General features: G+C 40.7%; 1 protein-coding gene across 4 annotated transcripts in view; it reads right to left on the bottom strand.

Annotated features, from left to right (window-relative positions):
- Positions 1-15,205, bottom strand: part of ino80 (INO80 complex ATPase subunit) — a 43,678-nt gene that overhangs the window by 11,457 nt on the left and 17,016 nt on the right. For all 4 annotated transcript variants that reach the window (XM_028040476.1, XM_028040477.1, XM_028040478.1 and 1 more), the window contains exons 26-28: positions 12,155-12,295; positions 11,431-11,656; positions 867-994 (exon numbers count right to left, since the gene is read on the bottom strand). In XM_028040476.1, the coding sequence (XP_027896277.1) occupies positions 867-994; positions 11,431-11,656; positions 12,155-12,295 (495 nt within the window). The remainder of the gene's footprint in view (positions 1-866; positions 995-11,430; positions 11,657-12,154; positions 12,296-15,205) is intronic.

The following is a 15,205-nucleotide window of genomic DNA, read 5'->3' as shown; positions in this document are numbered from 1 at the left end:
CAGCCATCTTAAGTGCTTTTATCAGTCCTCCAGTCTTACGGTCTTAAAGGCGAGGTATTCCTGCCGTTTTCCAGACACGCGGGAAGACGGCCCTTAACCACCTGGGTCGAGTCCATCTGCCATCAAGCGATTTGGCTGTGGGAACAGCGCTGCGCTGTGTTCGAAAGGGGAAGGAATTCCCAGTGACATCATGCCAGAGATTTTAGGCTCCATAGTGATGTTTGCAACAAACATGGTGGCAACAATAGAGAACTGCATCGAGTTTGTTGATGTAGTATTACCGTCAAGGCTGTGTGAAATTAATTTTGAACATGATATAACTTTCAACCTAACAGCTCCCGACCTCTGATCAGGTTAGCGCTAACCTAGAGGCGCTGCATTTGATCTAAAGCTATTTTTCCAGCTCTAGAGTCGAAAATACCAAGATTATACAGGAACATGTTAGTTTATTCATTTATTCAATGCAGATAAGAACAAAAAAAAGGTCAGGCGCTCGTTGCCATGTTGATCATTTTTCTGGTTTTACCCTAAGGGGGAGAAAAACAACTATCATTTTTTCACTTCATTTCTTCCCTCTCCCACCCAAGGGTCTTTGCGTCTTCTAACTCTTCCCTCTTTCCTTCACCACTTGTAGTTATCCCTCCCATTTGCCTGGTTCCCCTGCAGATGAGACCCTTATAATTAGCCCTGACCTGATAATTATCCATCTAACGAGGGATAGGCTGGCTTATTAGGGGTGCTGGAGCTCAACAACTAAGTAACAGAAGGCCTGTGATTCAACTCATCAGTACAGATCATAAGTGTATATGTAAACAGATAGTTTGTGGACATGAGGAGTGTCTGCAGGTGTGTGTTTGTGTTCATACCTCCAGCAGGTCTATCATGCGGGTCATCTGAGAGTAGATGAGGACTCTGTGGCCCTGGGCCTTTAGTTGGTTTAAAAGGATGTCCAAAGTGTGGAGTTTGCCACTTTCTGTAATCAGGCTTTCTTTATCTAAAAAAAAAAAAAAAGAGAAATAAATTAAATAACCCCAAACCATTCAAGAAAGAAGATCAAGAAATACGGAAGTTAAATTGTTGGGAGTCTGTTCTTGTAAAAATAGCTGTGTTTTTTTTTTGTTTCCCTACATTAGCAATTTCATGTTTGCACCAATGTCTGCTTTTTAAACAGATATGGACGCATAATGTCGTTTATATATAGATCTATAGATCTCTCTCTCTCTCTCTCTCTCTCTCTCTCTCTCTCTCTCTCTCTCTCTCTCTGTCTGTCTACATATAGACAGACAGACAGACAGACAGACAGACAGACAGACAGACAGACAGACAGATAGATAGATAGATAGATAGATAGATAGATAGATAGATAGATAGATAGATAGATAGATAGATAGATAGATAGATAGATAGATAGATAGATAGATAGATACACTAACTAAGGGATTCACATTATCATGCTATCATCATTATATCAGTGTGGACAATCTTGCCATTACAAATGACGAATATTTGTTCTTGTTACTCTGTCATTAATACAATCTTTGCATGCCCATGACGTATTTAGCCTTCTATGTTAGATGGAGTCTCAGTGGTCATAGGCGTCCACACTTGACACAGGCCACTGTGACTAAGATGCTTAAAAAAATGAAGGGACCCCAGGATTAGACCTTGTGGTACTCCACATGTGATGAAAAGTTCCAAGTGACACAAAGAAGTTTCTGTTCTTTAGGAAAGACTCAAAAGGTGTCTCTGTTTTGTGGAGAACAGATTGATGGTCTCACGCATTACAACTTAACTGAACTAATTCATCTTTAGCATTTAATATTAAATTAAGTAAACAAAGCAGTGGTGCTCATCAGCTCATCAGTGGTGCAATATTGCATTTTAAGAAAGAGACACAAACAGTGAACAACTAAGCCTCATAGCTTGAGCTGACGGCACATCAGGTGTTCGCTTGACTCTGAACAACTGACCGGCAAGAGCAGACTGGGCAGCAATCTGACCCCGGCTCTGCTGCTGAAATGGTTCTCTGACGAGGAATTAACAACATGTGGCACAATGGCAGAATGAGGAAAAGGTCACGTTGCTATCGACCCAAAGACAGGCACACTTCGGTGTTTGACCCAGGGGTCGTGGCACTGGTAGATGACAAACTAAGGCTGACCTGGTTGGCCAGGGGTTACAAGAGGGTCCCAATGGGGCAGTCGAGTCTGTCCATCTTGGGTTTAAACTGACAAAAGTCTTCAAAGCACTTGTTTGCAGTTTAAACCTAAACTGCAAACCAGTAGGTATTTTTTTCCCCCTCAAAATAATATAATCAACCTTGCAGATCTCATGTATCCTTAAATAAAAAAATAAATAAAACTTATGAAATAATTTTAACTGTATTCTACATCACTTTCTCAATAATTTCTTATACTTTAATAAAAAAAAAATGAACCTCTGGAGAGTTTAGTAACACTCAGATCCTTTTGACATTTACTCAACAGAACTCTATGCTAATCTGTACCCAGACTGAACTCTGCACTGTGACCCCGGTAGGATAATCCCCTAAAAAAAAAAAAAAGGTCACATCCTGCAGAAGTGTTAAAGAGGAACAAATGGAAAAGATGAATAGGCAAAATGCTCTGGGGAGGTTCTCAAAAGCTCAATGACATTTAGCAGCAAAGAGGTGTTAGCCTGGTAAATACTTTAAGTCTTGGTTACATGAATGTAAATATCCTTGAAAACAGGATTAGTTAAAGTCATTCGCTCCTTCTGACAGATGGTTTTCAGATTTTCTACCTTTTTACAAAATGAAAAATGTGGGACAAATAACTTTTAAAAAAGGATAAATAAGCAATGTTTCTTGTCAGTGATCCTTTCTCAAGAAAGACATAGTTTCTGTCATCTGATGAAGTAAGTGTAAGCCATTATTATATGAAGACATTAGGTTTTAAACTTGACCTCCTGTTGTATCTATATTTGAAACTCTTATTCTGAAGTAAGACGGAAAGCAGTTCTTGAGTGGCTCTGTTTGATTGACAGAACATATTTCATTTAATCTTAAGTTTTGGTAAAATAAAGTTTAAATAAAAATTTAAAAAAGGAAGACTACTCACAGGAGGCAAGTAACTGATAAGAGGTTATGCAAATGATACAGAAAAACAGGGGGAAATGGAGAAAAGGAGGGTAATAAATGATTTTCTTTGCGCAAGTGGAAGAGAGTAATCAAAATCCAAAGCAGATTTTACAAAATACATGTTTTACACTTTTGCTGGCATGAATTCTCCACTGTGGCTCCAATTTGGTGTGTACTTGGAGGTCAGCATCAGACAAGGTCTCAGATATCCACCCTAAACTTGCCTTTGCTGCAGTAGGAGTGCAGCGGGGGAGTATTAGGGTGATTCTGTTTCCACAAAACCCTTCTTGGAATTAAGAGAGACAGTGATCTTAAAAAAGTGTGAGGCAGAGGAGACAGTGAGACTTGCAGCGGATTACACAGGAGGAGAGAAAATGGTCCAGACAGAGTGAAAAGGGGGTATTAGCCCGACTGGTGGTGATGATGATGTTGTGGTTTTGGATCAGACTGGGCCTCCTCACCACAGGTGCCAGTCGATCAATCACTGGTGCTGAGTCAAGGGCTCCCTAAAACCCGGTGGGGCACACTGACATGCAAGCAGACAAAGTCACCACTTGGCACAGATATAAATGCTCATATAAGGCAATGGTCCTCAGCTCTTGAAACTCATCTGTTTCTGTTTAGCAGATTCAAGTGTCCAGACGCTAAAACTCTCAGTCTCAATCAAGCACGGTGATAACGTTACATTCAGATCTGTGTGTATCCGCCTATTTAATAATCCTGGGTGGCATTCAATTTAGAAAGGAAGTGATCGGCAGAAGAGAAACAGATTGAATCCAACTGTGTTGACAGAGGGAAGGAAAAAACAACCCTACAACCATTCAAACTTCTCTAGGCATAGAAAGAGGTGGTTGAGTTCAAAAACATTTATTGCTGCATGCATTCTAAATATTGTTGCCGAACTCTACGCAGGGACGCCAAGAAAATGAATAATTACAATTTGGGAGGGCTTCAGTGGTCTGGGCGATTCTGCCATAACACTTATGGCTCACGTTATGAGCTACATGTGGTTGCAGAGAAATGCATGACCGCTGCAAACTGCATGCAGTAATAATGCTTTTAAAATGAATTACTAGCGGCTCAGGGAAGCTTAAACTGAAAAGATCAATCCATGTGAAATGCATAACATTCGGTTTCTTTCACTTTTCAACCACAAGCTTTGATGTGTTTTATTGGGGTTTTATGTTATTGGGCAACATTAAGCAGAGCAAAATTAGGAAGTGAAAGGAAAGGCACATGATGGACGAAACATGATGGCTCCTTGAAATGTCCTGAGTTTTGGTTTTACCCTCTAACCTTGGTTAGGAATACTTTGCAGCGTTACATCTGACTTTTCTTTTAAGCTCCTTGAGTTTCACGATGGTGTGTGTTCCCTAATGTAACAACAGCTTGGTTTATACTGAGATTAACTAACACACAAGGAGGGCTGAAATGATTAATCGGATCAGATCGGATTAATCGTGATTAATCAATTACTGAAATAATCGTCAATTAATTTGGTAATCGATTAATCGTTAATTCTAGTATAAAGATTCAAGAAAGACCTGTTGCTGAAAGAACAGTGAGAGCACATATCAAAGCGAAACTTTACAAAAATTTATACATTTTGCATATAAGATATATTTTAAAAAATCTTCTATCCCTCAAGTGCCGCTTTTAGCATCATATAGTTCAAATTCAGCAAAACCTTTCGATATCCAGTTTCTCATCAGTTAATTCAAAAATTAAACACATTTTTTAAAAATTAAGTATGTTTTAGCTGCAGATGCATCTTTTGCTACAAATAATCAAGCGTAAGTTAATTTGAAATGCTATGTTGTTGCATGTCTTTAATTTCTTATTTAAAAAGGGAATTAAATTATTTGTTTATTTGCATTTTTTAATGTATTCATAATGTTGTATAAAAAAAGGCATAAATGACAAATCTGCAGAATGCTACTTTTTTTAACCGAATAATCAATTAATCGTCACAATCATCGTCAGAATAACATATATATTACTTGATTAATCATCAGAATAATCTATAACTAAGCTAATTGTTTGCTGCAGTTTTACACATAAGTGGAATCTATTTACTAATTTGGTGAATTTTGAGTGATGTCTTTTATTTATGATTATCAGAGTAGAGAGGCTAGAATACAAATTCACTACAAATTTTAATTTTTTTTCCTTTACTGATCCTACAGCATCATCATTATGAGGAGGCTGAAGGTGAAATGAAACCCAATTTAATCCCCTGAATCCAAAACCCAAACCTGAAATCACTGAGACCTTTTAGCTTATTTAGAACTGTAAATAGCAAAGAAAAAAAAAACAACTAAAGAAATCAAGGATATTAGCCACACCCCACAACAAATGCAGTCACACCACTCTACCGTTGCTATGGGTACACATATCAAGCTACACCACCTGCCCTGTCCCGCTTTCAAAACACCCCTTACACCCCCCAAACCTCCGCCTCCCCTCATTCCGCTTCAGTCCAATCCAGCCTAACAGCGGTATTCATGCAGCCAGCCCTCCCCACCTCCTCCTGTCCTCAACGCCTGCTGGCAGATTAAGCTACACTCCCCCTTTCTGCCTCATCCACCCTTCAGCTCCTCCTGCACCACTTCAGAAACCCCCCCTCCCACCACCCCTTCCCCACGGCTGCTGTCCCCTGACATTGTAATTCAATCCCTGCAGGGCCAAAGCCAGGGGCCTGACATGGTCCTGACCCAATTAGAGGTGTGCTGCCAGCTAATTAACCCGAGCCATAGCTCCTGGTGCCTGATACTCCCAACCCAAGTATGGCGTTAATTTCATTAATATACCACTACTACTGTCCTGTCCTCCGACCCTCTGCTGAAAAGCGGACCTTTCCCTGAGCGGCGAGGGGAGCGGGCCAGATGCGAGCGAAAGAGAGGACGACGAACAACAGCCTGGGTCCGGGGCGAAAGCTGGTAAAGGAAGATGGATGGACGGTTATGTGAGAAAGAGAGACAGATGGGGGGCCAGGGAACAGGTCGAATTCGCGATCGAACCGGGCATCAGCTTCTCACTGTATAATGTCACATGACACTGTGCAATCAATAAGTCAATGAGCAACACTTGTTCGCCACCCGCCGATAAAGGAAAGATTAGCTCGGAACAATTTGCTGCTTCTGCACATATTGACAAAATCAGACCTAAACTTAATTTTTTCCTCGCAGAAGCAGCGTTGGGGAGAGATAAGAGCCAGATGCCAGTGGGAGGCTTTGGGGGCCAGGCAGCGGGAGGGTTACTGACAGAAAACAGGAGGGTATTTACCTTGGTGATGGTTTACAGACAGAAAACAGGAAGAAAAAAAAATCAGCCTCTAGAGAGAGGGAGTACAAAGTTAAAAGAACAAGCATTTCCCATAAGCCCAAAAATACGCCCGGGTGACAGAGTGGGGTAGAGATTGAGCGATGAGCTGCAATGATGTGAACAAACACAAGCATACGAGCCGCCGTCTCTCCGCAAAAAAGGAAGATGGAGCTCTTCTTTCTGGTTTTCTGGGAGCAAAGGAAGAGACAGACAGTCACGCCACACCGCAACGCCTCTGTCATTAGAGGTATATTATCACTGCTGGCCTGAGTTGACACTGAAACGCCACAGGAGCGCAGATCAGAGCCTCCACAGCGGAGTCGTAGCAGAATCGTGTGGCTAATGTCTCCCCCTTCAGGCTGCTTTGGATTTCAAAAGTTTCTCAAGTTTTAGAGCTGACGTTTTTTGTTGCTGGTTATTTCCCATAAATTAAAGTAGGAAACCTTGTCTTACGCACACTCGGCTGGCTAATTTGTTTCCCTACTTATGCTGAGAGTTTAAAAAAATAAATAAATAAATGCCACAGACGGCTGGCGGTGCCAGTTTAATGCAGAGTCAGTCGGCGGTGTGGTGAGGCTGGCCGTCTGTGTTGTTTTGTGCCCGTCTATCAGAGGGCTGGGGAAGTTTCCTGCCATTTTGCCGGAGAGCCGGGTTTCTTTGAAGGGACAGGAAGGCAGGACTGCATTTCCCACAGTCTAATGTGAGCTTCATGGCCTAGAAGTGACAAGCCTCCCTCTCTCTCTCCTTCTTTCTTGAGGTCTGGCTGATACTGAGGCACCAAAGCTTCCTTAACAATCTGGTGGACTATTTAAAAAAAGAAAAAAAAGTTGTCTGCCGTGTCCTACATGCATGCAGACTTTCACAGCAGACAGATTGCAGTTCATATAATAAAGCTAAAAACAAACATGTAAGGAGTCGGGTTTACAGTAGAAAGCCTGTTATTTTGTTAAGAGGTTGCTTCTAATTACTGTATGTGAAACACAGGCCACACAGATAGCAACGCCAGCCGCACCACAATGTACTCTTACTGCATGCAAGTTTAAAAGTATTTCACTTTAAATAGAGTTAAGTTGACTGATACTGAATACGGTCTCGAGCAGGAGTATTTATACGACTTCAACCTTTTGCATTTTATCACCTTACATTGCTGTAATGAGCTGGAATTCTTTTGTTCTTTCAGAAAAAAACTGAAAAAAAACTTTAATGCTTAATTTTAAAGTGGGAAAAAAAAAGCTAAAAAAGTAAAAATGTGCCTCTTGAATGTGCCTACATTCAGGTATGTTTTCTAACAATCTTCTTAGGCCTTCACAGAACAGTTGTATTTACACTGAGATTAAAATTACACAAATGTGGACTCTATATACTAATGCAGAAATTCTGAAGGGAAATGGTTGCACTGGATTTGTTTTAGGTGTATTAGAGTAGAGGGGTAGATTTTAAGTTGTAAAAAAAGTTAAAAAACATGCATTAATGTTTTTCTTTCAATTAATAACTAAGCATAAAATCACAACAAAAATATAATTGCGTACTGTTGCAAAGCATGTTAATAAGAGCTGATACTTGCAACATTTTCCAGCTCAACTTCAGAATACTAAGAATAATACTTGTTTTCCGAAAGGCCTTTACAGCATCCTTTACAGCATCTGTTGTTTGTGGCTCTCTTCTTTTAGCCGTGTCATCAAGACTTCAAAACGCAGCACAGCCTGTTTGAGATTAGAAAGGAACTTGTTTAATTAGAAAAATAAAGCTTTTGTAATGACTTCAGAGCATGTTTTGGTTCATTGTTCACCAGTTCTGTGAAACCACAATGTTTTTTTTTTTTGTTTTGTTTTTTTTCCCCTGTATTTGGCCTGATTTGAACCAGGAAGAAAGTCCATTCCTTCCAATTTGCCTGGCTGTGTCTGTCTTCTGTCCTGTCCCAGCTAACACTCAGAGCCAATAATGGCCATGCAATCGACTATCTCTAAGTCGATTTGTGACTGTGACGCATAATTGGAACAAAGTTCTTCATATTTTTTTCTTCTGTTGTAGGCTGATATTCATTAATATAGAAAGTGCCCTGACTTTAAGGTGTTTGGCTTTTTCATTTTGATGCTGCATTTGATTAAAACGCTTTTGAGTTGCAAGTCATAAACACAGTGGGATTTGTTAATTGTGTGTGCTTAAAACACAACAATACAAATGTGTCAACTTTATGCATTCAGTCACTGAAGTTAGATGTCCACAAGGTTCAGCAGACCTCTGGTGCCTCTGGTGTAACAAAGTAAAAATGGTCAGAAATGCTAATAAATACAGTAGTTCACACTTGCACCCTTCATTTTATATACATGTCAGCCATTTAGGATATTAAACATTGGTTTGTTTGGAACCTCAGACTTTTCAAATCATAATATCAACTTTAGGAGGAGTTTGGTTTTTGCATTTTTTGACTCAAAGTCAAAATATTATCCTGACAAGAAATCTTCAGCTACTTGACTGTTTGAATAGTGCATGTTCATTAGGATCAGGATTGTGAAATTCACATCTATGAATTGAATTAGGCTGGCGTATATTAATCCTGCCTTGAAGTCACTGTCTCTTTTTTAACTGTCTATAATTAAGGAAGAATTGACAAACTGGGAATTAAATTTACTCTGACTAGGATAGAAATTAGTCATGCTGTCAGTTTCATTCTCAGCTTCCAGTATCCAGCATACCGAGGTGAGTCAGTTTTTATAATTACAAACAATTTGTACTCCTAAGCCCACAATAATTCAAACCCCTGGTATATATAGGTATAAAGTAAAACTTGAATTTTCCCAACATGTTCCATCTGACTGAAAGTAAAACTGTGGAGCAGCCCAGGCAGAATCGCAACTTGACTCTGATAAGAGAATTGGTACAGGCAGCTGAAGATTAGTGTGATCAGAGACTCCTTTTTCTCTTTGGAAGAACTGAACAGATGATTTGATCACTTCTAATGTTCCTCTTCACTCTTTGGTGCAAATAACCTTGTCTTTGAGGCCTAAAGACGACCCAATTCCCATGAACCAAACTTCCGTGTGACAGTTTCTCTAAACCAATCATTGTCCTCTATCCTGCCTCATCCACGGGACTAATTGTCAGGTCTTGGTCATCTTTACTTATGTCAAGGCAGTTGTTAGAAAAATGCTTCTTTTTTTTATGAAACATCTTTCCGTCATGGAAATCCTGCCTGTACAATAAGATCAAAAAACAAACAAAATCTGTGGCCCAAATCATTACAGCTTCAATTGTTTTTTCCTCTTCTGTGTCCTGATTCCTAATAGGTCCTCTAATTAGATTCCTCCATCGATATCAGTAGGCAGCCCTACTCACGCCATGGCGCTCAAACAAACAGTAATTCAGTTCTGCCATTTGTTCCTAAGGTGTGGGGCTGGGGGCGCGGAGGAGTGGGGAGGGTGGGAAACTTCAGCTGAGCTACTGTACATATCTGAGCCTTGATGTGGCAACAATGTGTTCAGTGCAGGACGGGTGCCGGCGCATTGGGTCACTTCCTTCCTACTGGGGCTGAGAAAGAAGTGGGAGACCAGACGGGCCGAGAGGCCACGGGCCAGATACTGATTCCAGAACAGCGCTTGGTGCTGACTGCTCCTTTTCTTTTTTCTTTTTAATCCAGAAACAGAGGTGAGGCCGTCTTCGGTTTTCGTGTGCGAGGACAGCCAACGCCGCCGAGCGTGGGAGAGTGTGCGTGGCGAGCTGGGAGAGACACCTCGGGCCCCCCGTGTGAGTGCTGCACAAGTCCCTGAATGGGCCCGATTGTACACAAACAACGCGAATACACACACACTCACTCGTACATGGACGGACCATTTATTAGTGTTACCTAACTACGCACTTGAACAATGAGCAGTGGCTAAACTTCCTCGCTTTGTCTGCCTCCGTAGAACTTCACAAGAGTTTTCAGGCTGTTCTCACACAGACACACAAATAGTTGTTTTGTTTCTCACATTTACATACAAACACTCTTTACTAGCAGATGCATGCAGAGATGGAGGAAAAAGTCTGAATAAAAAGCCTTATGATATTGTAGCTATATAATTTAGAAGACCTGTCAGCCATTTTAAAACCTGGCAAGTTGGACGTGTGCAGCCATCCATCACAAAAGAGAGCAGTCATCAGAATCTAAGACAGACGCTTTATCATAGCGAGAGCGGGTAAGCGGGTCAGTGAGAACGGACATGTTGTCTGTAAAATGGCAATGGCCTCTATGACCTCAGACATCCATCAGTCCTCTGAACCCAGGCAGCAAATCATCTTCCACTCCACTTCAGCCGACCCTTCCCTCGGCCCCACTGATAAAATTCTGGTAAACTGGAAAACCCACACATGGACACAACTGGCACTAATGCTTTGAGCCAATGAGCTGCTCTGATTGATGCGAGTGAATTTCAGCAAACGACTTTTGCAGGTAAACTTGATTTTAGGTTGAGAGCTGCTATGCCAGAGAATGTATTCATATCCATTGAATTTTTCCACTTTTTTTTATTTCATCTTTGATGGGCTTTTTATCCATAAGGTAACACTAATAAGAAGTGTTCTTATTCTCTTATCATATCATAAATGACATCATAAATGGTTTACAATAGTTACCATTGGTTACCATGGGCCTCTTGGTTGCTCGTCTTGGTGGCTTTGAAATTTTCCAAACGTTGGAGTAAACATTCAGTGCATTTGAATGTAGTAACTGAGGCAATGATGACCTACCATAGTGACACGGCTCTTAATAACTTTATAACTTAATGATGAAATTTAAAATAACCAATTGGCGTTTTCAAACATAGATATAAAATGCAGGTTTTTAATGTTTTTTGAAAATTTGCCCACTACATTTGCACTAAATTTCCACAAAGACTGACAATAAAAGTACCAGTAATATGCTTTTAGATCTGTTTTTTTCACATGATGTGCTTACATCATCATCATCACTGCAGAACTAAAACCTGTATCCCAAAGCGACCAGTGCTTACCAGGTATCCGTATGAAGGACCATCCATGGCGAGGTTGGAGGGCCATCAGCCCCCCGGGGCATTGTGGGTGGATGGCGTTAGCCCTCATGCGCCAATCTGAGGCGAGTTCAGGGGAGCCGTACAGAAAGCACTGCTTGTAGACCGTCCCCCCACCGCCGCGCATCATCCGCCACTCGTACTCGGCACTCCGGTCGGCACAATACCGCTCCATGGGAACTGCCGTCACCTAGGCAACCAGAGATAATTTGAGTGATGGAGAAGAAAGATCGAGATTTGTTTTTTTTTTCCTTTGCTTTTTAAAATAAAATTGAATCTGAATAAATTAGATTAGATGCATGCTCCTGTAACTATAATGTCATTATGGTTTTAATGAATCAGCAGGTTCTGATTGCGTGTGTTTGTGTGTGTCCATGTGTGTTTCTGTGTGTGTGTGGGGGGGGGGAGATTGGGAGGAAGCCTAACAACTGAAGAAAAACCTGTGCGAAGAGCTCTCTTTAGAGGCTCTGTTTGTTTTAAGTGCAGCTGGAGGGCCTGACGGTCACCCCCACACCCTAGCCACACACACACACACATACACATTTCATAGATGAGACCTTCTCAGTGTAAAAACCAACACAAAGCAGTGCCTCCCTCTTCTACTGCCACGACCACCCAAACGCAGTCAAACCGACAACGGCGGCCATCCACACAAATCGGTGCTGGCGCATTTTCTTTGCGCACTGACCTTGGGGGTGGCGGCCAGCAGGAACTTGGGTGGCAGCGTGGCTTCACAGGGTCGGAGCGTGGAGGTGGCAGAGTTTCTGTCGTGGATCCTCACGTCTGTGTGGGCCAAAATGCCGGGTCTAGAGGCTGTAAACACCAGATCCTGGAGGACACACACACACAAAGTGTATAAATGATGAGAGGTGAGTTAATTCCGGAACCCCTTATACCGCAATTAACCTCAAGTTGAACTGTGGACAAATGGAGCATAATACATAATAATTTACATAATAAGACCCCTAAAGTCTTAAATCGCTATGCTAAATCTAAGATTACCAAAGCTTAAATGTGTTGATTAAAATGTGTGAGAGTGAAAATTGACTGTATAACAACTGAATATAACATTTGGGCAAGAAGGTGTGAAACAAATTCATACATCAATACATTTTCCAAATAAACATTGTACTTCATGATGACAAGTAATCTAAGAGTAATGCAGAGGTTCATTTTAGGGCAGTATGTAGGAGTGTTTACCATTGGTGTGTAGTCTCAGTGAGACTACACACCTAGTGGTCTGCCACTAGGTGAGACTGCCACCAAGTGGCAGACAGAAAAACAGCTTCACAGATAACATTTAGGCACAGACACCCAATGCTGATGGTTTCTCTACATAAAATACAGTGCATTAAAAAGCCTTTTTATATGTTTTTTGGCAAATCAAACTACAGCACCAAACTTCAGTGTAGTTTATTAGGATTTTACGCGCTAGATCAAAACAAAGCCGTGCAAAATTTGCATATTGTAAAGTCATATGATGTTTTAATAAATGTTTTATTAAAAAATGTGGCTTGAATTTGTCATTTATCAACACTTTTTAAAACCATGTTTTAGTGCAAGTCTTTAGAGGTCAATGATTTCATAAGGAACAGTGCTTGTTAATCAACATAAATACATTAAAACAACCATGTAAATCTACCAGATTGAAACAAAGGGCTAATTTTCATTTGTAGTCCCCTTGCAGATTGATGGTAAAAATAAAAAAAGAACAATTGAAACACACATGAATGAACACACATAAATTATAATGTACAGAAAATTACAAGAAATGGTTTGTAATGGTACAAATGAGCAATTTTAATAAGCTTGTCACACTCACATAAAAATCTGTTAATTCAAATATTTTAATTTAAAACATGAAAGCGACTGTTTAAATGATTTTCTAAAACTGCTCTAATTTGTTGCACAGAACTCCCATTATGGCAGTGGTTCCCAAAGATTTTCTTCTCGGCCCCCCCAGTGGTTCTCAAACATTTTCTGGATTCCCATATGGATAACAATAAAATCTCCCCCATAAAAAATTTTTTAAAAAATCAACTGGGCACACACATCGTTCAACCAGACATAAACCTATACACATATTTTGTTTTCAAACTCCACTGAAGTTCAGGTTGCAACAAAACACACTACAAACCATCTTTACAGTGAAACACTTTTATGTAATTGTTTTTTGTTGTTTTTTTCATTCATGCATACCACTTCTTGCAGACCCCTGCAATGGCGTTGTGCCCCCCCTAGGGGGCGCGCCCCACACTTTGGGAACCACTGCACTAGGGTGTCTTAAAACAAATGCGTGCCACTACTTTTAGAAATTTACATTCACTAATTATGCACTACTTCATGTTGGTCTAATACATTTAAAACCCTGAAGTTTGTGTTTATGACATGAACTTTTGCTAGGCACTGTAAATGGAACATTCAGTGGTTACGTGCAGGAATATTCAGACCCTGTTCTTCCACAAGAGCGCCAGAAGAACTGATTATAAAACTGACCACAATGTCAATCATTCAGCCAGACAACAACGATGAGCCAAGAAGAGAGCCGTGGCTCTCTGTGCCAGCGGCACCGAGCTTTACAAGAAAAAGGAGCAGCTGTAGGAAGCGGGCCAAAATCACAGGAGTGAGCGTTTCCTACGAATAAGTGTGAGAGTCTGGAGGTTAGCGTGGTCAAACAGCACATATACAGTCTAAACTCTCCTGGTATCCACAGGTTTCCAGGTTTTATTTTGGCTGCTCCAGGAGAGGAAGCTGAGATGTAATTCAGCTGTGATGAGGCCGTCAGAGGAAGAGGAGGATGAAATTACCCCAGTAGTATTTTCCAACACATTAAAACACAAGTGACGAAGGTTGGTGATATGACACAAATCTGGCCACAAGCAACTGTTTACTGGGTAAAAGTTGACTGGACATGAACTGCTGAACTTCTCTTAAAGCTCCTAGCAAACAAATCAGATGCATTTTTGTCCCCTGGTGGTCTGCATATTTAAACTGGCAGAGGCGGCGATTCCCATAATAAAAGAAATACCCAAAAAACAATGAATAATGCACTGTCTCAATCCAGCCATGTACCTCACAGCTGCCGGGTCCTACACACATGAAACGGTTTGTGTGCGCCTGAGAAGAGCTGTCTTGTGCTGCGTCTATCCCCAAGGTAAAACGCTGGCAAGCATTTCAAACTACTAAGCTGTTTTAAGGGAACAAAAAAGCAATACAATGTCTTTTTTTTTCTCACTGAATGTTTTGTCCTCTCCCACAAACCACCAAAACAACCAATCATTGTTATGAGACTCATTTGCCTGTTCTTTGGCAAACAAGCTAAGTTTCAGTTATTTTATGTGGGAAAAATTACACTTGTTTTAAGTTTATTTCTGTCGAGTATAAGGCTGGGCATTTCTTGTACTGTTTATTATTTATCACGATAAACTTCTTATGATAAGAATTTTGATTTATCGTTTCCAGGGATTCTGCAGCTTCCACCAACTCAAATTTATGACTTTTTAAGACCATCGTGACTAGAATTTAAGACCAATATCCCCACAGAAATGTTCAGTCTTCATTCAGCCAATAAATTTGCACTTGGCCATGATAGAAGCAAAAGGCTGGCTAGCAAGCTAGAGTATGATAGCGGTGAGTAACCGATAGCTTACAATTTTGAATCTCAGAATGCAATAGACGTCTGAGTGCAACTCAAACTTTTGCATGACGGAAAAGTCCCACACAGAAAACTATTCACTGA

Source organism: Xiphophorus couchianus, chromosome 15 (genome assembly GCF_001444195.1).
Source record: "Xiphophorus couchianus chromosome 15, X_couchianus-1.0, whole genome shotgun sequence".
Classification (NCBI taxonomy): Eukaryota; Metazoa; Chordata; class Actinopteri; order Cyprinodontiformes; family Poeciliidae; genus Xiphophorus; species Xiphophorus couchianus.
Note: the sequence above shows the minus strand (reverse complement) of the source record. Positions and strands in the feature narration are given on the sequence as shown.